At 45.0% G+C, this 25187-nt stretch overlaps 1 protein-coding gene across 9 annotated transcripts in view; it reads left to right on the forward strand.

The window, feature by feature from the left end:
• robo2 (roundabout, axon guidance receptor, homolog 2 (Drosophila)) overlaps window positions 1-25187 on the forward strand; it is a 1315623-nt gene that overhangs the window by 1188885 nt on the left and 101551 nt on the right. For 5 of the 9 annotated variants that reach the window (XM_063050229.1, XM_063050235.1, XM_063050236.1 and 2 more), the window contains 2 exons: window positions 10153-10324; window positions 14409-14600. In XM_063050229.1, the coding sequence (XP_062906299.1) occupies window positions 10153-10324; window positions 14409-14600 (364 nt within the window). Of the gene's footprint in view, window positions 1-10152; window positions 10325-14408; window positions 14601-18456; window positions 18484-25187 lie in introns of all 9 variants that reach the window. The other 4 variants (XM_063050228.1, XM_063050231.1, XM_063050232.1 and 1 more) reach the window with 1 other exon arrangement.

Genomic DNA, 25187 nt, shown 5'->3' on the forward strand with positions numbered 1-25187 from the left:
TTGCAATTTGAGTCTTAACACACGAAGTAGTAACATAAGCTCACCCACACTAGATTGATATTAAGCCACATACTGTACCTGCATCCAACAGAAGTTGCACGTTGCCCCACATGAGGAGGAAAGATGTTTTTCTTTAAGAACACTCTCTGAAGGAATTCAACATGTCATGTAGCATTTCTGTGAGGGGAAGGAACTATTGAAGTTTCAACCTTTCTCTCAAAGCATCATAAACATTGATAATTCCTTCCCTCCCCCTTTAATGCTACATGACCCACTGTGTTTTTCCAGTAGGTAGTTTGTTAAAAAAAGATTTCCCCTTGTGAGGCAATGTGTAGTAAATGTGGATACAGGGAGGTGCTTTAATATTAATCTGGTGTGAGTGAGCTTATATTACTAATTGTAACCACATGATGGAAAAGATTTGCCGGAAAGACCCCGGAATGTCTTCTGTGGATATGTTGAGCAAGCTGAGGCTTTCCTCTCTGGAGTGAAGGAGGATGAGAGGAAACTTGATAGAGGAGTATAAGGTAAGTATTCACTGCTAATCAGTTACTCCTTGGAAGGGTCTCGGCCTGAAACGTCGACTGCGCCTCTTCCTATAGATGCTGCTTGGCCTGCTGCGTTCACCAGCAACTTTGATGTGTGTTGCTTGAATTTCCAGCATCTGCAGAATTCCTGTTGTTTACTCCTTGGAGTCCCAGTTTGTGCAGGGTGGTCAATGCTGCATCCTAAAATGTCTTATGTTATGATGACAGGTTGTGCGAGGTGAGGCTTTGGAGGGAAGGAGGATGAGGGGTGACTTGATAGAGGTGTACAAGATGATAAAAGGCATAGAATGCGTGAATGGCCAGAGACTTTTTCCAAAGGCATAATTTTAAGGTGATTGGAGAGAAGTATAGGGGGCCAGAGATAAGTCTTTTACAGAGAGAGTGGTGGGTGAGTAAAATGCACTCCATCCAGGTCATGCTGTCTTCTCACTGCAGCCATCAGGAATCAGAATCAGCTTTAATATCACCGGCATATGTCATGAAGTGTGTTAACTTTGCAGCAGCAGTACAATGCAATACATGATAATGGAGAAAAACTGTGAATTACAGAATGAATATAAAATGAAATAAGTAGTGCAAAAGAAGGAAATAAACAAGTAGTGAGGTGGTGTTGATGAGTTCAATGTCCATTCAGAAATCGGATGGCAGAGGGGAAGAAGCTGTTCCTGAATCACTGAGTGTGTATCTTCAGGCTTCTGTACCTCCTTCCTGATGGTAACAGTGAGAAGAGGGTGATGGACACCACCTTTATGAGGCACTCCTTGAAGATGTCCTGGATACTACAGAGGACAAGTGCCCATAATGGAGCTGACTAATTTTACAACTCTCTGCAGCTTACTTTGATCTGTGCTGTAGACCGCCCCCACCACCAGCACCCCACCCCACAATACCAGACAGTGATGCAGCCAGTCAGAACGCTCTCCATTGGACATCTGTGGAAATCTGGAAGTGTTTTAGGTGGCAACCAAATGTCCTAATGAAATACAGCCACTGTCTTGCCTTCTTGGAGATACAAGAGGAAAAAGACTTTTTTTTAAAAAAAAGTGTGCTGGAGGAACTCAGGTACATTTATTACCAAAGTATGTATACAGAATTCATTTCTGGGGTTCATCCTCCTGCAGGCAGACACAAAACAAAGAAACACCATGAAACCTGTTCCTAGAAAAACATCAAACACCCAACACACACACAACAACAAAAAGCAAGCAACCAAGACATAGACTATGAACATCAAACCTGGAGTCCAGGAGTATTCAGTTCAGCACTCTTAGCCGATTGCAGGACACAGAGCCAGTCTTCACCAAAGTGCCCCAGTCATCACCAATTGATCTGATTAAACCACTCAAAAAGCAAGAGAAAGTAACCAGAATCTAGTAACATGCGCAACATGAACCTCACAGTCCCCAAAAATGAGTCCACAGTCATGAACATCGCCAGTCAATCCTTGCAATGTGGAACCCAAGGCTCCTGCACTTCCCTCCAGCAGCAGCTAGTGAGAGGGAGAGGAAGGCTGGTCAAACACAGGGAGATGGCACTGGATACCCGCCTGTCCTCTGTTCTCATCCTCATCAACTTCAACCTTGCTCAACACCTCAATCAGAGAGAAGCAATGGAGTCGATCATGAGCTCGAGCCCCTTCTCCAGGCATCTAGACCACACACTCTGCTCCCTACCTCACCGAACGACCTCGGAGACACAAAGCGGCAAATCACATAATCATTACTATGTGCTGTGTCGTATGATGTGGACAATCGTGATCTTTGCATGATCACAATCGTTCCTGTCAAATTTTTCTACGGAAGTGGTTTGCCATTGCGTTCTTCTGGGAAATGTCTTTGCAAGACGGGTGACCCCAACCATTATCAATATTCTTCAGAGATTGCATGCCTGGCATCAGTGATCACATAACTAGTACTTGTGATATACACCAGCTGCTCATGCAACCATCCACTACCTGCTCCCATGGTTTAACATGATTCTGATCAGGGGGCTAAGTAGGTGCTACACCTTGCCCAAGGGTGATCTGCAGGCTAGCGGAGGAAGGATCACCTTACACCTCCTTTGGTAGACCCAACCACCCATAAACACACCATCAAAATGTAAATTATAGTTTCCAGCTTAGTGATAGAATCATATTTGAAAGAAGAAAAGGAGAAATTTTGCGATCTGTCAGCAGGATGTTGTCATTTATCTAATTGTTTGCTGGTGCCATCTTGAACTTAGCGAGTTGTGTTGCATTTCAGGGAGGGGAAGGAACTGTTGAAATTTCAACCCAAACTATTGATAATCCCTTCGTCCCCACTAATGCTGCCTGACCCACTGGGTTCCTCCAGCTGGTTGATTGTTGCTCCAGATTACAGTGTCTGCAATCTCTCGTCTCTCTATGTTTGTCTTTAATTTCTCTGTGAAAACACTAGATTGTTCTAACAGCCCAGCTGACTCACTCACAGCTCTCAGTGGAGGGAATCTCCCAAGCCTATCAAGTCTGGCTAAGGTATGACGCTTAAAATAGGATTGAATATCAACCGTGTCCTTAGTTCACGGGCGGCAAGGGGGTAAACAATAAACCCATGACTAGACACAACTCCATCCTATGCAAAAAAGAAAGGAAAAATCCCTTTAAGATGAGTTCAAATTTGGGAAGTTCGAGGCCCCTGGGTTAGCTTGTCTGAAGGTCAGGGGCCCGCTGTCTGCGAGTCTGGGCCTGGGACTAGAGGTTGAAGGCTTAATGTCCATGCGTCTGAGAGTCTGAGGCAAAGGACTGGAGGCCTGAAGGTAGCTTGTCCTGGGGTTGCAGGCCTATCTATATGTGTGAGAGGGGTCCGAGGGTGGGAAAGGGGCTTGTTTAACTGTTGTTGTCTTGTTCCAATTTGTTCATCAGAGTCAGAATCAGAATCAGAATCTGGTATAATATCACAAAGGTATATCAGGAACTTTGTTGTTTCACATCAGCAGTACATTGCAATGCAGAAACTATGAATTACAGTATGCAGTATTGTGCAAAAGTCTTAGGCGTATATACAGTATACAGCTAGGGTACCTAATTTGCACAGTACTGTATTTGTCAATGTGGAGCGGAGAGCTAGTTTGCATATCTGGCAAAGGGTGTTGGGAATGGCAAAGGTGGAGCGCCACGGAAGGTTGTGTGGGACAAGTGGCAAAGAAGGAGTGCCAGGGACATGGGATGGCACAGGTACAGACACACCCAGCCTTGAGACACCAGGCAAGATCATTTGATTCCCAGGCAATTGGTTTATTGCTCATTACAGAATGTCTCTCTGATGCTTCCTGCTCCCTCCCCTCTCCCTTCCCCTTTTTCCAATCGTGTGTCCCTCTCCCTGCCTCCTTCCCACGCTCAGTCCACAATAGAGACCCCTATCAGAATCAGGTTTATCATCGCTCACATATGTCATGAAATTTGTTTTTGTGGCAACACTACAGTGCATTACATAAATTAATACAGTACTGTGCAAAATTCTTAGGCACCCTGGCTACGGTGGCACGCAAAAGTTTGGGCACCCCTGGTCAAAATTTCTGTTACTGTGAATAGCTAAGCAGGTAAAAGATGACCTGATTTCCAAAAGGCATAAAGTTAAAGATGACACATTTCTTTAATATTTTAAGCAAGATTACTTTTTTATTTCCATCTTTTACAGTTTCAAAATAACGAAAAAAAGGAAAAGGGCCCGAAGCAAAAGTTTGGGCACCCTGCATAGTCGGTACTTAGTAACACCCCCTTTGGCAAGGATCACAGCTTGTAAACGCTTTCTGTAGCCAGCTAAGAGTCTTTCAATTCTTGTTTGGGGGATTTTCGCCCATTCTTCCTTGTAAGAGGCTTCTAGTTCTGTGAGATTCTTGGGCCATCTTGCATGTACTGCTCTTTTGAGGTCTATCCACAGATTCTCGATGATGTTTAGGTCGGGGGACTGTGAGGGCCATGGCAAAACCTTCAGCTTGCGCCTCTTGAGGTAGTCCAATGTGGATTTTGAGGTGCGTTTAGGATCATTATCCTGTTGTAGAAGCCATTCTCTTTTCATCTTCAGCTTTTTTATAGATGGTGTGATGTTTGCTTCCAGAATTTGCTGATATTTAATTGAATTCATTCTTCCCTCTACCAGCGAAATGTTCCCCGTACCACTGGCTGCAACAAAAGCCCAAAGCATGATCGATCCACCCCCGTGCATAACAGTTGGAGAGGGGTTCTTTTCATGAAATTCTGCACCCTTTTTTCTCCAAACATAGCTTTGCTCATTGTGGCCAAAAAGTTCTATTTTATCTTCATCAGTCTACAGAACTTGTTTCCAAAATGCATCAGGCTTGTTTAGGTGTTCCTTTGCAAACTTTTGACACTGAATTTTGTGGTGAGGACACAGGAAAGGTTTTCTTCTGATGACTCTTCCATGAAGGTCATATTTGTGCAGGTGTCACTGCACAGTAGAACAGTGCACCACCACTCCAGAGTCTGCTAAATCTTCCTGAAGGTCTTTTGCAGTCAAACAAGGGTTTTGATTTGCCTTTCTTGCAATCCTACGAGCAGTTCTCTTGGGAAGTTATCTTGGTCTTCCAGACCTCAACTTGACCTCCACCATTCCTGTTATCTGCCATTTCTTAATTACATTACGAACTGAGGAAACAGCTACCTGAAAATGCTTTGCTATCTTCTTATAGCCTTCTCCTGCTTTGTGGGCATCATTTATTTTAATTTTCAGAGTGCTAGGCAGCTGCTTAGAGGAGCCCATGGCTGCTGATTGTTGAGACCAGATTTGAGGAGTCAGGGTATTTATAAAGCTTTGAAATTTGCATCACCTGGCCTTTCCTAACGATGACTGTGAACAAGCCATAGCCCTAACAAGCTAATTAAGGTCTGAGACCTTGGTAAAAGCCATCTGAGAGCTCAAATCTCTTGGGGTGCCCAAACTTTTGCATGGTGCTTCTTCCCTTGTTTTTACTCTAAAATTGTACAAAACAAAAATAATACACTAATCTTGCTTAAAATGTTGAAAAGAATGTTTCATCTTTAACTTCATGACTTTTGGAGATCAGTTCATCTTCTACTCACTTAGCTATTCAGAATAAAAGAAATTTTGACCGGGGTGCCCAAACTTTTGCATGCCACTGTATATACATGTGCCTAAGACTTTTGCACAGTACTGTGTATAAAATGAAATTAAGTAAGTATTGTAAAAAGAGAGAAAAAATAGTGAGGTGGTGTTTGTGGATTTGTTGATTGTCCATTCAGAAATCTGATGTTGGAGGGAAAGAAGCTGTTCCAAAACAGATTGCAGTTGCTACCTGTGTTGTTCTGTTGAACAGTGTGCACTTGCTTTGTTGGTGCCGGAATGTGTGGTGACACTTGTGGGCTGCCCCCAGCACATCCTTAGGTGAATTGGTTGTTAATGCAGATGACACATTTCACTGGATGCTGTGATGTAGATGTGATATATAAATCTGAATGTATAAATCTCATTCCTCACATCACCTCGGAGCTAAAGAGCGATGATTGATAAAGAATGCATAATCACCAGGTTCTTCTTTGCCTCTGGGTTTTCAGTTCAGGTGAGGATTGATGAGTGTCACAGAATTCTCTCATCCTTCTTTGAGAAATTTATTGCACAGCACATTTACGAGGGACAGAATTTTGCACTTATAGGAAATCAAGGGAAACCGAGTTACAAAGTGAATAAGAGTCGGGGTACAGTAATGTAACAGTTCGCATAACGCTTCACAGCAGCCAACTTTTACTGGGCATTGAAAAGGCTGCCATTGTGGTCACTCACTACAGAGGGAGGGCATCTATGCCAAGTCTGTGAGGAATTCATATGAACCTTACACCCATTGTTTTCCAGTGTCCTGCTTTAGTTGTGGTGGGACTTCAGCAAATCTCTGGAGCCTTACTTATGCTGCCCAGAATTCACTGGGAGATCTAGAAGGTGGTCTTTGTAGAAACTGTGGGCAGCTTATGTGCTGTCTCTTGAGACACAAAAGGCCACAGATGCTAATTTTGGGTATCAGCATGGCACAGTAGTGTAGGTTTTAGAGTAAGCATTTATACATTCCCCATGTGACTGCAGGTTTCTGATGAATGCTCCAGGTTTCCTCCCACATTCCAGGAATGCATGGGTTAGGGTTAGTAAATTGTGGGTGTGCGATGTTGGTGTTGGAAGCATGGTGATAGTGGGTAGAAATGGGTCATCAATGGGCGACCGCTTCAGGTATAATATAAGACCTATTGTAAATTGGGGGACTGTTTCGTCGAGCACCCCAGCTCCATCTGCAAAAGCAGAACATCCGGTAGCCAAACATTTTAATTCTGTTTCCCATTCCTGTTCTGACTTATCAGTCCATGGTCTGCTCTTCTACCAAGATGGGGTCACCTTCAGGGTGGAGGAGCATCAATTTTCCCTTCCAGTAAGAAAATACTTTTCCTTCCTCTCCCCTCTTCTTCTAATCCCTATTCTGGCCTTTTACCTCTTCTCATCTGCCTATCACCTCCCCCGGGTCTCCTCCTCCTTCCCTTTCTCCCATGGTCTACTCTCCTCTCCTATCAGATTCCTTCCTCTCCAGCCCTTTACTTTTCCCACCCAGCTGGCTTCACCCATCACCTTCTAGCTATCCTGCTTCCCCTACACCCCCACCCGTTTATTCTGGCATCCTCCCCCTTCCTTTCCAATCCTGATGAAGGTCTCAGCCTGAAATGTTGACTGTTTATTCTTTTCCACAGGTGCTGCCTGACCTACTGAGTTCCTCCAGTATTTTGTGTGTTGGTCTGGATTTCCAGCATCTGTAGACATTCTCGTGCTCGTAATATGACGGGGTATAAATTTGAGGTGGTGGGAGGAAGGCCAGTGATGTTGTGGGGATGGAACTGGACTCTCTGACGGTGGTGTCTGAAAAGAGGATGCTGTCCAAGTTGCATGCCATCTTGGACAATGTCTCCCATCCACTACATAATGTACTGGCTGGGCACAGGTGTACATTCAGCCAGAGACTCATTCCACCGAGATGCAGCACAGAGCGTCATAGGAAGTCATTCCTGCCTGTGGCCATCAAACTTTACAACTCCTCCCTTGGAGGGTCAGACACCCTGAGCCAATAGGCTGGTCTTGGACTTATTTCCTGGCATAATTTACATATTACTATTTAATTATTTATGGTTTTATTACCATTTAATTATTTATGGTGCAACTGTAACAAAAACCAATTTCCCCCGGGATCAATAAAGTATGACTATGACTATGAAGGTATAGTTAAGATGTCAGAGATGAGTTTTTTACACAGAGAGTGTTAGCTGTATGGTGCTGGGTGTGGTGGTAGAGGCAAGGCAGATACATTAGGGACATATAAGAGGTTCTTGGATGGGCACCTGAATGATAGGAATATGGAGGATTATGTGGGAGGGAAGGATGAGGGTAAGGAGCAGCACTACATCTTGGGGTGAAGAGCCTGTACTGTGCTGTGCTGTACTGTTGAATGTTCTATGACACTTGTGGGCTGCCCCCAGTGGATCCTTGGACTGTGTAGACGGTAGGCACAAATGAAGCATTTCACTGTATGTTTTGACGTATATGGGAGAAATCAAAGTCATCAAGCTAATCTTCATCTTTACATTCAATGACAGAATGAACTTGAGGAGCCTTACAAAAGCAAGGATATCATGTTGAGACATTGTAGGTCACTTGGAGTATTGTGAGCAGTTTTGGGCCCTTTATCTAAGAAAGGATGTGCTGACATTGGAGAGGATTCAAAGGAGGTTAATGAAAATGATTCTGGGATTGAAAGGCTTGTCATATGAGGAACGTTTAATGGCTCTGGGCCTCTACTCTTTGGAATTCAGAGGAATGAGGGGTGACCTCATTGAGACCTATTGAATGTTGAAAGGCCTCGAGAGAGTAAATATGGAGAGGATGTTTCCTATGGTGGGGGAGTCTAAGACCAGAGGACACAGCCTCAGAACAGAGTGGTGTCCATTTAGACCAGGGAGGAGGAGGAATTTCTTCACCCAGAGAGTGGTGAATCTGTGGAATTCGTTGCCTCAGGCAGCTGTGGAGGCCAAGTCATTGGGTATACTTAAGGCAGAGGTTGAAAAATTCGTGATTTTTCAGCCATGAAGCGATATGGGGAGAAGGTAGTAGATTGGGGCTGAGAGGGAAATTGGATCAGCCATGATGAAATGGTGGAACAGACTCGATGGGCCAAATAGCCCAATTCTGCTCCTATATCTTATTGTCTTATATTCCTTTCCAATTCTTGGGTTATTAATGTGTCCCCTAAGTTAAGGCACTGATCTCAAACTTAATACCATTATTAGTCCTTAAACAGACATGTTTCTGCTCTGTAAGATGGGGACCTTATACTCCCTATTAAGACCTGGAGTGGATCCAAACAATACCTCATTCTCAACAGATATGATGAAGCAACATTCTTCAAATGGATAACCTAACAGAACAAAAACAATAAAAGATTAACACCGAAGAATAATGCATAAGAATAAATGTTGCCTGACCTACTGTGTTCCTCCAGCTTTTTGTGTCTGTTGCTTAAGAATGACATTTTTACAGTTCAAAAATGTATATTTCTAGAAAGAATTTGCTGTAATCATTAAAAATTTATTACCCAATCCAAGATATGTTACTTTTGCAGCAAGATTGTTTCTCTAGTTTAATGATCAAATGCTAGAATCAGAATATTGCAACATCTCAGTCACAGATGTAAAAACAAGATTTTTGCGAAGTTGCTCCAAACTCTCACCATGTCAGGCAGTATCTGGGGTGAGAGAAATATTTCAGCTCTGAGACAATTCATGGAACTGATGAAGGATTCCAGGCCAGAAAGGTTAACTGTTTCTTTCTCCACAGATGCTGTCTCATCAGTCGAGTATTTCCAGCATTTTCTATTTTTTTAAATTTCCATTTTATATTTATTCTACCCAACCCAACAAGAGAAGATCATCAAGGCAGGTATAATAACATCTCAGGTGGCAGCATGGAGATACATCTCTACCAAAGGAGATGTAAGGCACTCCATCCCTCTGCTAACCTGTAGGTCACCCTTGCATCTGTTTAGCAGCACACTCCCCCACCCCTGATCAGGGTCACGTGAAGCTATGGGAGCAGGTGGACAATGGTCGTATGAGCAGCTGGCACATATCACAAGTCCTGGTTATGTGACCACTTGACACCAGGCAGACAATCTCTGAAGAGTATTGATAATGGCTGGGGTCACCCACCTTGTAAAGACACTGCCTGGAAGAAGGCAATGGCAAACCACCTCTGTAGAAAAATTTTCCAAGAACAATCAGGGTCGTGAAAAGACTACGATTCCCCACATCATACACCATGGCACGTAAATGAACAATAAGAATATTTTAAAGACATTTGGAAAAGTCCATGGTTGGAAATGTTGAGAGGGATATGGACCAACTGCAGGAAAATGGGACTATCTTGGATGGACATCTTTGTTGGCATGATCCAGCTAGTCTGCAAGACCTGCTATGAGTTTTAGACTCTTTCTCCAGCATCTGCAGATTTTTTTTTGATTCTCAGATACAGATGAATTCTTACCTAACTTTCTACTTTGCATTTTTCCTACCCATTCCTGCTGACAGATATGGTGCCTGGGCAATGCCACGAGATTTCACATCAACCGGACAGTGGATGCAGCCATTCGCTCAGTGGTGATTGGTGGTCTTCTCCCAGGGGTCCAGTACCGAGTCCAGGTCGCGGCCAGCACAAGTGCAGGGGTTGGCGTGAAGAGCGAGCCACAGCCTATTGTCATCGGTAAGCTTTGGCCTGTGGCCACCAGTGTCATGCCCTCCTCCCACCCACTGATCCACCATCCCACCACCATTTCTCAAACATTCCACGATTCTTCAACATCTCCATTGTTCCTCAATCCTTTACAGCATTCCTCAACCTTTCACACCATTCCGCAAACCCCTTCACCTTTCCTCAATCGCTTCACTGTTCTTCAACCCCTCTTTCTTTCTCAATCCTTCCACCGTTCTGAAACTCCTCCGCCATTGCTTAACTTCTCCCCATTCCTGAACCCTTCCAGCATCCCTTATCTCCTCCCCATTCCTCAAACTCTCCCCATCCTTAATTCCTTCATCTTCTTAACCCCCTTCACCATTCCCCAACCCCTCCACTGTCCCTCAGCCCTCTTCAGCATTCCTCAACCCCTCCACTGTTCTTCAACCCCTTTTGCTTGTTCCCAACCTGCTCATTTTTCCTTTGCCTATAACCACTTCTGCCATTCCTCGCCCCTTCCCAGCCCTCCCACCACTTTGATCCTCTCACAGTTCTCAGCACGTTTTCACCCTTCCTCAGCCAAGTCCTCCTTCAGCCTGGTGAGTTGTGCCCTCAGGCTTTCAGACCTTCTGAGGAAGGAGAAAGAAGGGACATCTGGGGTGGCTAGAAGCTTTATCATGACTGCTTTCCCAAGGCAGTGACAAGTGTGTACAGAATCGATGGAGAGGTAGCTAGTTTGTGTAATGGTCTGACTGCATCCATAACTCTACAGTTTCTTGTCGTCTTGGGTAGAGAACTTGCCATACCAAGTTACGATGCATCAAGATAGGATTCTTTCTATACTGCATCTGTAAACACTGGAGAGGTTCAAATACTCTTCAGGTTTCCTGCCCTCCACCGGTTCTGGATTCATGGTCAGACTCTATTTACCGCTATCCTTGATTTCCCCTGACAACAATTTACTCATTCCCTTGTGAGACTAATCAGCTCTCGATCAGTGGGTTCTGAACTTCCATGCCCTTTCTAGAACCGCTCCCATGAGCTATGACTTTGGCCAATGGGATTGCAGCTTGGTTGACTATAAAACCAGCCTTCTGTCCATTTACCACTACACTTGAAGTGAAGAATGTAAAGGTTGAGAGGTGACCTAGTGAGTGGTTTAGATTGAGTAAACACACATTTTTCTCTCAGTCCTGACACAATGCAAAATTAATGTCCATTAGTTTGATTAGTTAGGAGTACAAGGCAGACAGCTCTCCCTGGAGTGCAGTTGAAATAGGATCTCACTCCTACTTGAATAGTTGACATAAATAGCAATGCTGGATTTCAGGGGAAGTTGGATAAAAGTGTGAGTTTGTCAAGGAAGATTGGAGAAAGATTCTGTGCTGTGGTCCTCTTTGACGAAGGGTCTCGGCCTGAAACGTCGACTGTACCTCTTCCTAGAGATGCTGCCTGGCCTGCTGCGTCCACCAGCAACTTTGATGTGTGTTGTTAAAAGAAGAAGAATGCCAACTTTCAAACCGTTACACTGACCATTGAAAAGAAGAGGCCTATTATGAAGAGCAACATGCACAAAACACTGGAGGAACTCAGTGAGTAAGGCAGCATCCACTGAGGGAAATAAACAGTTGAATATTAGGCTGAGACGTTAACATGTGTGTTAATTTGGAAGTCTTAAACCTGAAGAATTCTCGTTGTCTTCATATAGAGACACAAGGAATTCAGCAGATGCTGGAAAACTTGAGCAGCACACACAGAAAATGCTGGAGGAACACAGCAGGTCAGACAGCAACTATGGAATCTGATGGGAGTGGAGAGTGGACCATTGGAGAAAGGCAAGGAGGAGGGGCATCAGAGGGAGGTGATGGGCAGGTGAGAAGAGAAGGAGGAAGAGGGGAGCCAGAATAGGGAATGGAAAAAAAGAGGGAGAAATATCAGAGCTTAGCAAAATCATGGTTCATGCCATTAGATTGGAGGGAGATTATTGGGAACGTTGAGCAGACAAGGGAATCACGGAGAAAGTGAAGCATGTGGGAAGGGGGTGGAGATAGGTAAGGGAACACAATCCCCGTTACAGTGATGGGAAGAAGGAGAGAAGGCGAACATCTGGGAAAAAGGAGGAGATGCAGATGAACACAGCATCGATGATAGAGGGAGAGAAACCCTGTTCATTGAAGAAGGAGGACATCTCTGGTTGAAGCCTCCCAAATGTTATTTGCAAAAGGCTCTGGAGATAAAGGTCACATCATTTTCCCAGCGAAGGCTCTGGCAGAGTAGATGTTACCATTATTAGATCAGCAACCTATGTTCCAATCCCAGCATAACACTTGGGATATTTATTTCCTGGTAACTAAATGAATCCAGGATCAGTAAGTGAGAACAATTGTCAAAATCTTTTCACTTGGGGTAGGGTTATTAAATACAAGAGGGCATAAGAAGGTGAGGGGAAGGAGTTTTAAAGGTCTCTCCAGGATAGGTTTTCATACAGAGACTGGAATGCGCTTTCAGAGGAGGTGGTTAAATCAGGTATAATTACAAGGTCAATGTTGAGTTTATTGTCATCTGCACAAGTCCAGGTGTGCACAGGTGCAATGAAAAACTTACTTGCAGCAATATCTTTGACATAGAGCATCGGATAAGCAGCATTCACGAGAAAAGCGAATTAAACATAAATTATGCACAATTTTTACATGAGAAAATTAGAACAAAAAAAGAAGCAAACTGTAAATTGAGAAAGTGGTGATAACTTATTGAGGTAGTGGTTGGGGTTGTGCTGCTCCATTCAGGAACTGAATGGTTAAAGGAAAGTAGCTGTTCCTGAACCAGGTGGTGTGGCAGCTGAGAGAAGGTGGCATGGGCTAGACGATGGAGATCGTTGATGATGGATCGTAGGCATTCAGCAGGCACTTAGACACAGAAAGGCATATCACAGGTGGATATAGTCCTAATGATTGTAAAAGGGATTATTGTAGATGGACAAATGTTGACATGGATGAGAAGGACAGAAGAGCTTCTTTCCGTGCTGTCACCATTTTCATCATCATCATTGTGTGCCGTGTTGGATGACATAGGCGATCATGGTCTTTCCATGACCATGATTGTTCTTGGCACATTTTTCTACAGAAGTGGATTGCTATTGCCATCTGGGCAGTGTCTTTACAAGATGGGTGACCCTGCCACTATCAATACTCTTCAGAGATTGTCTGCCTGGCGTCGGTGGTCACATAACCAAGACTTGTGATATTCACCAGCTGCTCATACGACCATCCACCACCTGCTCTCATAGCTTCACATAACCCCGATCAGGGAGGCTAAGCAAGTGCTACATCTTGTTCGAGGGTAATCTGAAGGCTAGCAAAGAGAAGGAGTGCCTTACACCTCCTCTGGTAGAGACCTGTCTCCACCCCGCCACCCATGCTATGCCAGTCAAATAGAAGTCAATATAGAGTCCCCTCCCATTCTTCAGAACATGGAACGTAGAGCAGTAGAACAGAGGAAAGGCCACTCAGCCCACAATCTTATGCTAATCAATGCCAATTTATACTAAATATCCCCCTCCTGAGTATCATCCATATCCCCCCATTTCCTTCATATTTACATGTCTGTCCAAAAGCCCCTTAAACTGCACCAAACTGTCTGTTTCCACTGCTTCTGCTGGTAACCCTTTCCAGGCACTAAACAGTCTGCATAAAAAAACTTGTCCCTTTATGTTGCCTTTAAACTACTCCCCTCCCCGGGCTGAAAAGCATGTTCTCTGAGGTCTGACATTTTGAACCCTGGGAAAAAGATTCCATCTGGCTGTCTCTGCCTCTCATGCTCCAGTTTCCTCTCACATTCCTGAGACGTTTGGGTCAGATGTTAATTGGTCACATGGGAATAATTGGGCAGCAGGGGCTCATGGGACCAGAAGGACTTGTTACCAAGCTGGGTCTCCAAATAAAATAAATTAAAAATAATTTTAGAAGCCTCTTTCAGGCCTCCCTTCAGCCTCCGACACTCTACGGAGAACAACCCAAGTTTGCCAGATCTCTCCTTGCAGCTCATACCCTCTCACCTTTGTTCTTGCTTTCTGCCAAATGCGCGTGGCGTATGACTGTGTGTCTCCCCTCGGCAGGGAATCGCGGCGACGACATTTTCGTGACCGGGCCCGGCGGCAATAACAGCATCACAGAGCAGATCACGGATGTGGTGAAGCAGCCGGCCTTTATCGCAGGCATCGGTGGGGCCTGTTGGGTCATCCTGATGGGCTTCAGCATCTGGTTGTACTGGCGGAGGAAGAAGAGGAAGGGACTCAGCAACTATGCAGGTGAGGAGGGAGGCTTGTCTTTTATAGAGCACAGAAACAGGCCCTTCGGCCCATCTAGTCCTTACTGAATGTTATTCTGCCTCGTCCCATTGGTACTTCATACACCATGGATTTACAGAGAGATGGAACATTACAGCACAAAAACAGGCCCTTTGGCCCATCTAGTCCATGAGGAACTGTTATTCTGCCTAGTCCCATTGGCCTGCATGTGAATCATAGCACTCCATACCCCTCCCATGCATGTACTTATGCAAATTTCTCCTAAATGTTGAAATCAACCCCACATTCACCACTTCTGCTGGCAACTCGTTTGACACTCTCACCACCCTCTGAGTGAAGAAGTTTCCCCTCATGTTCCCCTTAAGCATTTCACCTTTTAACCCATGGCCTCTAGTTATAGTCCTACTCAAACAGTGCAAAAAGCCTGCTTGCATTTATTCTGTCTACCCCTCATAATTTTATATGCTTCTATCTAATCTTACTTCATTCTCCTGTGCTTGAAGAAATAAAGTCCTAACCTACTCAACCTTTCCCTTTAATTCAGGTCTCCTAGTCTCAGCAAAGTCCTTGTAAATTTTCTCTGTATTTCAAAAATAAACTTTATTCCTGATGGGAAACACAAGAGATTGTGCAGACGCTGGAAATCTTGTGCAACACACCCAAAATGCTGGGGAGCTCAGCAAGTCAAGCATTATCTATGGCAGAGTTCCCAACCTTTTTCATGCCATGAACCCCCACCATTAACTGAGGGGTATATGGACTCCAGGCTGGGAAGCCTATGGAGAGGAATAAACCGCCAACGTTTCAGGCCGTATTAGCAATGTTGGTGTTGGTTTATTATTGTCACGTGTACTGAGGTATAGTGAAAACTTGTCTTGCATACTGTTCATACTGATCAGATTCTTGCACAGTTCGTTGAAGGAGAAGTTTTCGGATGACTCTGCCATAGTTGGATGCATCAGCAAGGGGGATGAGGCTGAGTACAGGGCTACGGTAGGAAACTTTGTCACATGGTGTGAGCAGAGTTATCTGCGGTTTAATGTGAAAAAGACTAAGGAGCTGGTGGTAGACCTGAGGAGGGCTAAGGTACCGGTGACCCCTGTTTCCATCCAGGGGGTCAGTGTGGACATGGTGGAGGATTACAAATACCTGGGGATACGAATTGACAATAAACTGGACTGGTCAAAGAACACTGAGGCTGTCTACAAGAAGGGTCAGAGCCGTCTCTATTTCCTGAGGAGACTGAGGTCCTTTAACATCTGCCGGACGATGCTGAGGATGTTCTACGAGTCTGTGGTGGCCAGTGCAATCATATTTGCTGTTGTGTGCTGGGGCAGCAGGCTGAGGGTAGCAGACACCAACAGAATCAACAAACTCATTCGTAAGGCCAGTGATGTTGTGGGGATGGAACTGGACTCTCTGACGGTGGTGTCTGAAAAGAGGATGCTGTCCAAGTTGCATGCCATCTTGGACAATAACTCCCATCCACTACATAATGTACTGGTTGGGCACAGGAGTACATTCAGCCAGAGACTCATTCCACCGAGATGCAACACAGTGCGTCACAGGAAGTCATTCCTGCCTGTTGCCGTCAAACTTTACAACTCCTTCCTTGGAGGGTCAGACACCCTGAGCCAATAGGCTGGTCCTGGACTTATTTCCTGGCATAATTTACATATTACTATTTAACTATTTATGGTTTTATTACTATTTAATTATTTATGGTGCAACTATAATGAAAACCAATTTCCCCTGGGATCAATAAAATACGACTATGACTATGACTATGAACAAGGTAAAAGAGTAACAAAATGCAAGAATAAAATGTACAAGCTACTGTAAAAGTGCAGTGCAGGTAAACAAGATGATTATAAGGTGAGGCCAAGAGCCTGTCTGATCATATAAGAGATCAAGTCAAGAGTCTGATAACAGTGGGATAGAAGCTGTCCTTTAGCTTGCTGGGACATGCTTTCAGGCTTTTTGTATCTTTTGCCCAATGGGAGAGGTGAGAGAGAGGATATCCAGAGTGAGTGGAGTCTTTGGTTATGCTGGCTGTTTACTGAGGTAGTAGGAATGTATACAGTGACTGTCGGGGGAGGCTGGTTTCTGCAATGTGCTGAGCTGTGTCCACAACTGTTTGCAGTTTCCTGGAGCCACATGCAGAGCAATTGCCGTACCAAGCCTTGATCCTTCCAGACAGAATGGTGCATCAATAAAAATTGGTAAGAGACAATGGAGACTTGCTGAGTTTCTTTCGTCTCCTGAGGAAGCAGAGGCATTGGTGAACTCCCTTGGCTGTGATGTCCAGTGAGTGGGAGATGACCATAATGGGGTGGCCATGAGGAACTTAACAACAAGTACAACTTGAATGGCTGGTTCACAGTATCCAAGCTCATGGGATCAAAGAGGTAGTGTCAGGTTGGAGAAAGTATTGGTTTAGAATCATAAAACACTGATTCACAATATAAAATTATTCTTCTTCGGACTGGAAAAGAGTTGCTCAATAGAATATTGATTGTTACATGATAAAGAACTGATTAGGCTGTTAAAATATAGTGAAATTCCAAAGTTTCCATTGAACCAAACGCAGTGAATAATGAGGATGCTGCCAATCAAGTTCTAAAGGACATGGGGGGGGGGGTATCAGAATGGGTAGACAAGACTCTAAATACAGAGAAGATAAAATGAGAGCTAAGTACGGAGGTGAGATGATCACTACATCATTAAGATGGACGTATGAATTGTTCAAGAAAAGTGTGCAAGAGCAAAGGAGCCTGTGGGTTTATATGCACTGACCTTTCAAGTTGGCAGGACATACTGAAGGTGTATTCAATAATGAATGTGGGAGCTTGATCTTCAGCAGTAGAGGCATCTAGTACAAAGCCATTTCAAAGTGGTTACTAAGGTTCAACTCCGACCATTGTTTGTGAGGAGTGTTTGTACATTCTCTCCTTGACCGTGTGGGTTTCCTCTGGGTGCTCTGGTTTCCTCCAACATCCGAAAGATGTATGAGTTAGGGTCAGTCTTGCCATCTTGGTGCCAGAGCTTGGTGACGCTTGCGGGCTGCCCAGCACAATCCTTGCTGATTTGATTTGACGCAAATGACGCATTTCACTGTACGTTTCAACGTACATGTGCCAGATAAAGCCAATCTAATCCCCTGAAGTGAAGGTTCCATATCCATACTTTGACCTCTGGCTTCATTTTTATGTAATTCTTTATTCTTTATAATTGTTGATTGTTGTTACTTGTTGCATCGTGCCCTGACCACAGCAAATTTCTAATATGTGTAAATGTATTTGGTGAATAAAGTTGATCCTTGATTCTTGATTTGGACTATGAGGTGTTGATGCCTGTAGCTCTATGTTCAGTTGTTAATGCCAGTATCCCCATGTTTGATTTAGATGCTCCTGCCTGTGTTATTGGGTCTTACTGTCCCTGTCCTGGACTGCTTGACACAAGTACCTGAACCAGCAGCATCGTGTGGATTTTTGCTGTAAAGGGTGTTGGCAATGAAAGGCATCACTGTGTGCCAGGCATGGCCCATTCTGAAGGTGAACTGTTGATGGATTTGGTTGAGGACAATAGGCGGCCTGGGGGATGATCTGCTATCCCTCCTTCAATCTCTCTGGTTCTCAACTTACTCCTCTTTGCAACTAAGTCAAGCCCTCCTCTGATTGGTTCATCTGTCCCTCCTGGTTTATTTGTGAAGTGAATGATTGGTCCTCTATTGGCCTATGATGTGATGGCGGCCTTGCGATTGGCCACTACTTTCGTTTCCATTTCTGCTTTCCATCTTACTTTTCTGTCTATGACTTACAATCTTCTCTTGTCTTCTTTTTGTTCTTTATTGCAGTCCAGTCTTTCACCTTTACTCCAGCAGGTACTGAACCACTCTCTGTCTCTTGCATGTCGTCCGCATGGACCAAGATAGCGACCCGCTTGCTGCCTCCCACCCTCTCCTGCACTTCCGCATGCTCCCCTCACCTGCCCCCCAAGGCCCGCACGCCTCCCACACCCAGGAGGGGCCTGTGGTGATGTCACTCACAGCAAGGGAGGGGTCATGTCCATGTCATCCAAGGAAGAGGCGCAGCCCTTGACGTCACCCAATCAGGTCATGAGGAGGAGGAGGTTGTTACCCAGAGAGTAGGAGGCTTTGTGGGAAGGGTCAAAATTCAAAAGTTCAAAGTGCATTTATTACTGAAGTATGTATATGTCACCATATACAACTCTGAGGTTCATTTTCCTGTGGGCTTTTACATGATTGCAGCAGCGAGAAGTGAGCTTGGCCAAGATGGTGGGTGACCTTGATGATGGATGCTGCCTTCTTACGGCAGCACTCCTTGTTGATGTACTTAATGGTGGGGAAGGTTTTTCTTGTGATGGACTGGGCTGTATCCACCAATTTTGCAGACATTTTTCATGGATGCCGGAGGAGGGGTGTGAGAGGACAGGAAAGTGGTGCCAATCCTACACCCTTCCTCTGTTCATCACTCGCCTCACAGCCCTTCATCGCCACTCCCCTTCTCCTCTTTATGCTGGCCACCTCCCTCCCGTCTTCCCCCAAACGTACCGATGCAACTGTACACCACCATCATGGAGAGCATCTTCACATCAAATCCTACTGTCTGCTATGGTGCAATATCCTCTCACAGCATACAAAAACTACACTGAACTGTGAGCACAGCAGGAAGGGTCACTGGCTGCACTCTACCATCACTGCAGTACTTTTTATGTGTCAGGTCAAAGAAGCAGGCAGGAAAAATTACTGCAAACACTGCTTTTTCCAAAAAAACTCCCTTTTGGAAAGTGCTATGGGGCTAGTAAAACAAAAAAAAAAATCATGCCATCTTTAAAGTTTCTTCCAGCAGTTAATTTGATCAACCATTCTAGTTAGCCCCCTCTCACCTCAGACACTGCACTGTAAACACTTTAAACCACTTTATAACACTGTTTACATTGTAAATAAATGCTGGTATTAATGCATATTTTATTCCATATCCATACTTTAACCTCTAAGTTTATTCTTTATACAGTACAATTCTTTATTTTTTATAATGGTTGAATGTTGTCTCTGTGCCCTGACAAACACACCACAGCGAACTCCTAATACATGTCTATGTAAGTGTGAATAAAGTTGATCCTTGACCCTTGACCCCCTCCACTTTTGGTCTCTGATGCAGGGTTTCCACCCTAAACTTCCACTGGCCCTTTCCTCCCACAGATGCTGATGAACACACTAAGTCCTCCAGCAGGTTGTTGGTTCACTCAGAATCCAGTGTCTGTGATTTCGCTTGTCTTCCCCTTGGACCATTTGGGTTCCTCTGTGAGGTTTTACATCTCTGGCACAAGGTGGCACTTCTCCAATTTACAGCTTGGTGATGGATGATGAGAGGTGACAACGGGGGTGCATAAGGTGATGATGCATAGATAGAGTAGACAGCCAGAGATTTCTTCCCAAGGTGGCAATGGCTGATACAGGAGGGCCCATCAAATCTGCTCCACCATTCCATCATAGCTGATTTATTATCCCTCTCAACCAATGGTTCCCAACTTTTCTTATGCCATGGACTACTACCATGAACCAAGTTTTCCGTGGGCCGCAGGTTGCAATCCCCTACTCTCAACCCATTTTCTTGCTTTCTCCCCATAACCTTTGACACCTTAGTTATCAAGAAGCTATCAACCCCTCTGTAGATGCTGCCTGACCTGTTGAGTTCCTCCAGCATTCTGTGTGTGTGCCTGTCATTATTTTTAAAGCTTCTATCATTTTCAGTGACTCTTCATCTCATGTTCTCGATGTTTGTTGCTTATTTATTTTTTTTTATCATCTTACTTTTTTTGTATTTGCACAGTTTGTTGTTTGCACATTGGTTGTTTGTCCATCTTATCATGTCAGTCAGTCAGTCAGTCAGTGGGAGCCGTCCCGAATCTGGGGTTGGCAGCTACGCACCTCCATCTTCTTCAATCTTGCGACAGCACCGAGTACAGCCTCTCCTCCAGCTTGTTCTCGCTGGCCGCCTTGGCACCACCCGCCGCTGCCCCCGCCGAACTCAAGCCCAAGGCCGTGTCGGCCTCCAGCCGCGGCCACTTCTTCGAGCTCGGCCCTTCCTTAGGCGGAGGCCTTGGGCAGGTCCAGGCACACGGTGCAGCGCCCAAGCTCATCATGGCTCTTCCAACTAGGTGCATAGCATACGATTCGTAGATATGTGGTGAGGCTTTAATCTCTTCCACGGAAGATGGCCGTTGGCTCACAAGGAGCTCATCTGCCCTTTGTCAGGTCTTGTTTTTTTCAGTCCTGCTGCGTGTCCTTATCATGTATGGTTCTTCAAAAATTCTATTGTGAAACACACGCAAGAAAATGAAACTGAGGGTTGAACAGGCATGGTAGCATAGTGGTTAGCACAATGCTTTACTGTACCAGCAAACCTGGTTCAATTCCCTCTACTGACTGTGAGGAGTTTGTACGTTCTCCCCATGGCTGCATGGGTTTCCTCCAGATGCTCTAGTTCCTCCCACAGTCCAGATACGTACCAGTTAGTGCGTTAATTGGTCATTGTAAATTGTCCTGTGGTTAACATAGAAACATAGAAAATAGGTGCAGGAGTAGGCCATTTGGCCCTTCGAGCCTGCACCACCATTCAGTATGATCATGGCTGATCATCCAACTCAGAACCCTGTACGAGCCTTCCCTTCATACCCACTGATCCCTTTAGCCACAAGGGCCATATCTAACGCCCTCTTAAATATAGCCAATGAACTGGCCTCAACTGTTTCCTGTGGCAGAGAATTCCACAGATTCACCACTCTCTGTGTGAAGAAGTTTTTCCTCATCTCGGTCCTAAAAGGCTTCCCCCATATCCTCAAACTGTGACCCCTCGTTCTGGACTTCCGCAACATCGGGAACAATCTTCCTGCATCTAATCCCTTTAGAATTTTATATGTTTCAATAAGATCCCCCCTCAATCTTCTAAATTCCAGAGAGTTTAAGCCAGGATCAAAACAGGGGATTGCTGGGCAGCGTGACTTGAAGGACGGCAAATGCTAATCTGCGTTGTAGCTTAATAAATATGGTGACATATATGTACATTGGTAAGAAATTTACATTAAACTTTGAACTTTCAACTTTAAGGTCTCCCCCTCAATTTGCATTGCTCTAGGGAGATAGGGAGAAAAACAATTATTTCCCAAAATGATGGGAAAGCCTGGAGATGGATCAAAAGCCCATTGTGTAAAGTTCTGCTGATACTTTATACTTTATTGTCGCCAAACAATGGTACTAGAACGTACAATCATTACAGCGATATTTGATTCTGCGCTTCCCACTCCCTGGATTACAAACTTTAAATATTAAAATATTAAAAATAGTTAAAATTAGTAAATATTAAAAATTTAAATTATAAATCATAAATAGAAAATAGAAAAATGAAAAGTAAGGTAGTGCAAAAAAACCAAGAGGCAGGTCCAGATATTTGGAGGGTACGGCCCAGATCTGGGTCAGGATCCATTCAGCAGGCTTATCACAGTTGGAAAGAAGCTGTTCCCAAATCTGGCCGTACGAGTCTTCAAGCTCCTGAGCCTTCTCCCGGAGGGAAGAGGGACGAAAAGTGTGTTGGCTGGGTGGATCGTGTCCTTGATTATCCTGGCAGCACTGCTCCGACAGCATGCGGTGTAAAGTGAGTCCACGGACGGAAGATTGGTTTGTGTGATGTGCTGCGCCGTGTTCACGATCTTCTGCAATTTCTTCCAGTCTTGGACAGGACAACTTCCATACCAGGTTGTGATGCACCCTAGAAGAATGCTTTCTACAGTGCATCTATAAAAAGTAGTGAGGGTTTTAGGGGACAGGCCAAATGGTGATTAGTGGATTGTAATGATATCATACCTTGCCCACATTGAACAAGGCACATGTCTTTGCATAAAACTCCTTGTTCAAAGTTCCAAAGCTGATCACCAGCTGAGTCTAAGATTCAGCTGCCAGAGAGAGGGACTGGCGTGGGAGGAAGCATCTCCATTTCCCCGGCAGTCATCAAGAAAACCAAACCAGCAGATTCTAATTTTAGATCATTCCTGGAACTCGTTGTATCTGGTGAGTGACCCAGATGGTTCTGTGGGACTCGTGCTTTGTTATTTATAATGCTTTGTTTATGCCCCCCAGCTGACTGCTCCATAAAAGAGTCCAAAATTTATGTTCAGAAGACCCACTGTGGACCTCGGAATTTTTTTAAGTTTCTGGGCACCAACCCCTCACTGCTCTGAGGGGGTGAAGTATAGAATTTTCATTAAATTTACTTCCAGTGTTGTCTGGTTAGGAACTTTCTTCTAGCTGCAGCACAGATGACACTTGTTGCAGAGAGAATTAAGGACATGCATTCATCTCGAAATAAAACAGGATATGATAAACTAACATTCTACTGTACCCCATGGTTAGTTCAAATAATATCTCTTGTGTTAGTTCATGAGAAGACAGAAGATTACTGCATCACTCCAGCAATACAGAACTTAAAACGACAGCACAAAAATCAAACATTACCTTTTTAATCTGCCCTGGGCATGGGGAACAGGACAGTGTAGAGGGGGCTTGTCTCTGTACCTAACTGTCCCTGCCCTGGGATTGTCTGATGGGACAGTGTAGAGGGAGCTTCACTCTGTGTCTAACTGTCCCTGCCCTGGGAGTGTGTGATGGGACAGTGTAGAGGGAGCTTCACTCTGTATCTAACTGTCCCTGCCCTGGGAGTGTGTGATGGGACAGTGTAGAGGGAGCTGCACTCTGTATCTAACTGTCCCTGTCCTGGGAGTGTGTGAAGGGACAGTGTAGAGGGAGCTTCACTCTGTATCTAACTGTCCCTGTCCTAGGAGTGTGTGATGGGACAGTGTAGAGGGAGCTTCACTCTGTATCTAACTGTCCCCGCCCTGGGAGTGTGTGATAGGACAGTGTAGAGGGAGCTTCACTCTGTATCTAACTGTCCCCGCCCTGGGAGTGTGTGATGGGACAGTGTAGAGGGAGCTTCACTCTGTATCTAACTGTCCCTACTCTGGGAATGTCTGATGTGACAGTGTAGAGGGAGCTTCACTCTGTGTCTAACTGTCCCTGCCCTGAGCTTGTCTGATGGGACAGTGTAGAGGGAGCTTCACTCTGTGTCTAACTGTCCCTGCCCTGGGACTGTGTGATGGGACAGTGTAGAGGGAGCTTCACTCTGTATCTAACTGTCCCTGCCCTGGGAGTGTGTGATGGGACAGTGTAGAGGGAGCATCACTCTGTATCTAACTGTCCCTGTCCTGGGAGTGTGTGAAGGGACAGTGTAGAGGGAGCTTCACTCTGTATCTAACTGTCCCTGTCCTAGGAGTGTGTGATGGGACAGTGTAGAGGGAGCTTCACTCTGTATCTAACTGTCCCCGCCCTGGGAGTGTGTGATGGGACAGTGTAGAGGGAGCTTCACTCTGTGTCTAACTGTCCCCGCCCTGGGAGTGTGTGATGGGACAGTGTAGAGGGAGCTTCACTCTGTATCTAACTGTCCCTGCCCTGGGAGTGTGTGATGGGACAGTGTAGAGGGAGCTTCACTCTGTATCTAACTGTCCCCGCCCTGGGAGTGTGTGATGGGACAGTGTAGAGGGAGCTTCACTCTGTATCTAACTGTCCCTGCCCTGGGAGTGTGTGATGGGACAGTGTAGAGGGAGCTTCACTCTGTATCTAACTGTCCCTGCCCTGGGAGTGTGTGATGGGACAGTGTAGAGGGAGCTTCACTCTGTATCTAACTGACTCTGCTCTGAGAGTGAGTGATGGGAGATTGTTGAAAGAGCTTCAAGCTGTATGTGACTTGTGTTGTCCCTACTCTGGCTGTTATTGAAATGTAACTGGCATCTTGACAACTTAGGGAATCCCTCAGTTAAATGGATGCGAAATGCTTTTAAACAATGAATGTTTTGATTTTAATTTTGAATTTACTTTTGGAGTAGTGCCACAAAACTTTGCTTTGCAGTGTTATGAATCTCATAGCTGCAATAAATGTTTTCTCATATATTTCTCTATATATTGGCGAGGCCCGACGCAGACTGGGAGACCGTTTTGCTGAACACCTACACTCTGTCCGCCAGAGAAAGCAGGATCTCCCAGTGGCCACACATTTTAATTTCACGTCCCATTCTCATTCTGATATGTCTATCCACAGCCTCCTCGACTGTCAAGATGAAGCCACACTCAGGTTGGAGGAACAACACCTTATATTCCGTCTGGGTAGCCTCCAATCTGATGGCATGAACATTGACTTCTCTAACTTCCGCTAATTCCCCACCTCCCCTTCGTACCCCATCCCTTATTTATTTATTTATTTATTTATTTATTTATCTATCTATCTATCTATCTATCTATCTATCTATCTATCCTCTGTCCCTCTCACTATAACTCCTTGCCCATCCTCTGGGCTCCCCTCCCCCTTTCTTTCTCCCTAGGCCTCCCGTTCCATGATCCCCTCCCTTCTCCAGCCTCGTATCCCTTTTGCCAATCAATTTTCCAGCTCTTGGCTCCATCCCTCCCCTTCCTGTCTTCTCCTATCATTTTGGATCTCCCCCTCCCCCTCCCCCTCCCAC

This window comes from Mobula hypostoma, chromosome 6 (assembly GCF_963921235.1).
Source record: "Mobula hypostoma chromosome 6, sMobHyp1.1, whole genome shotgun sequence".
Taxonomy (NCBI): domain Eukaryota; kingdom Metazoa; phylum Chordata; class Chondrichthyes; order Myliobatiformes; family Myliobatidae; genus Mobula; species Mobula hypostoma.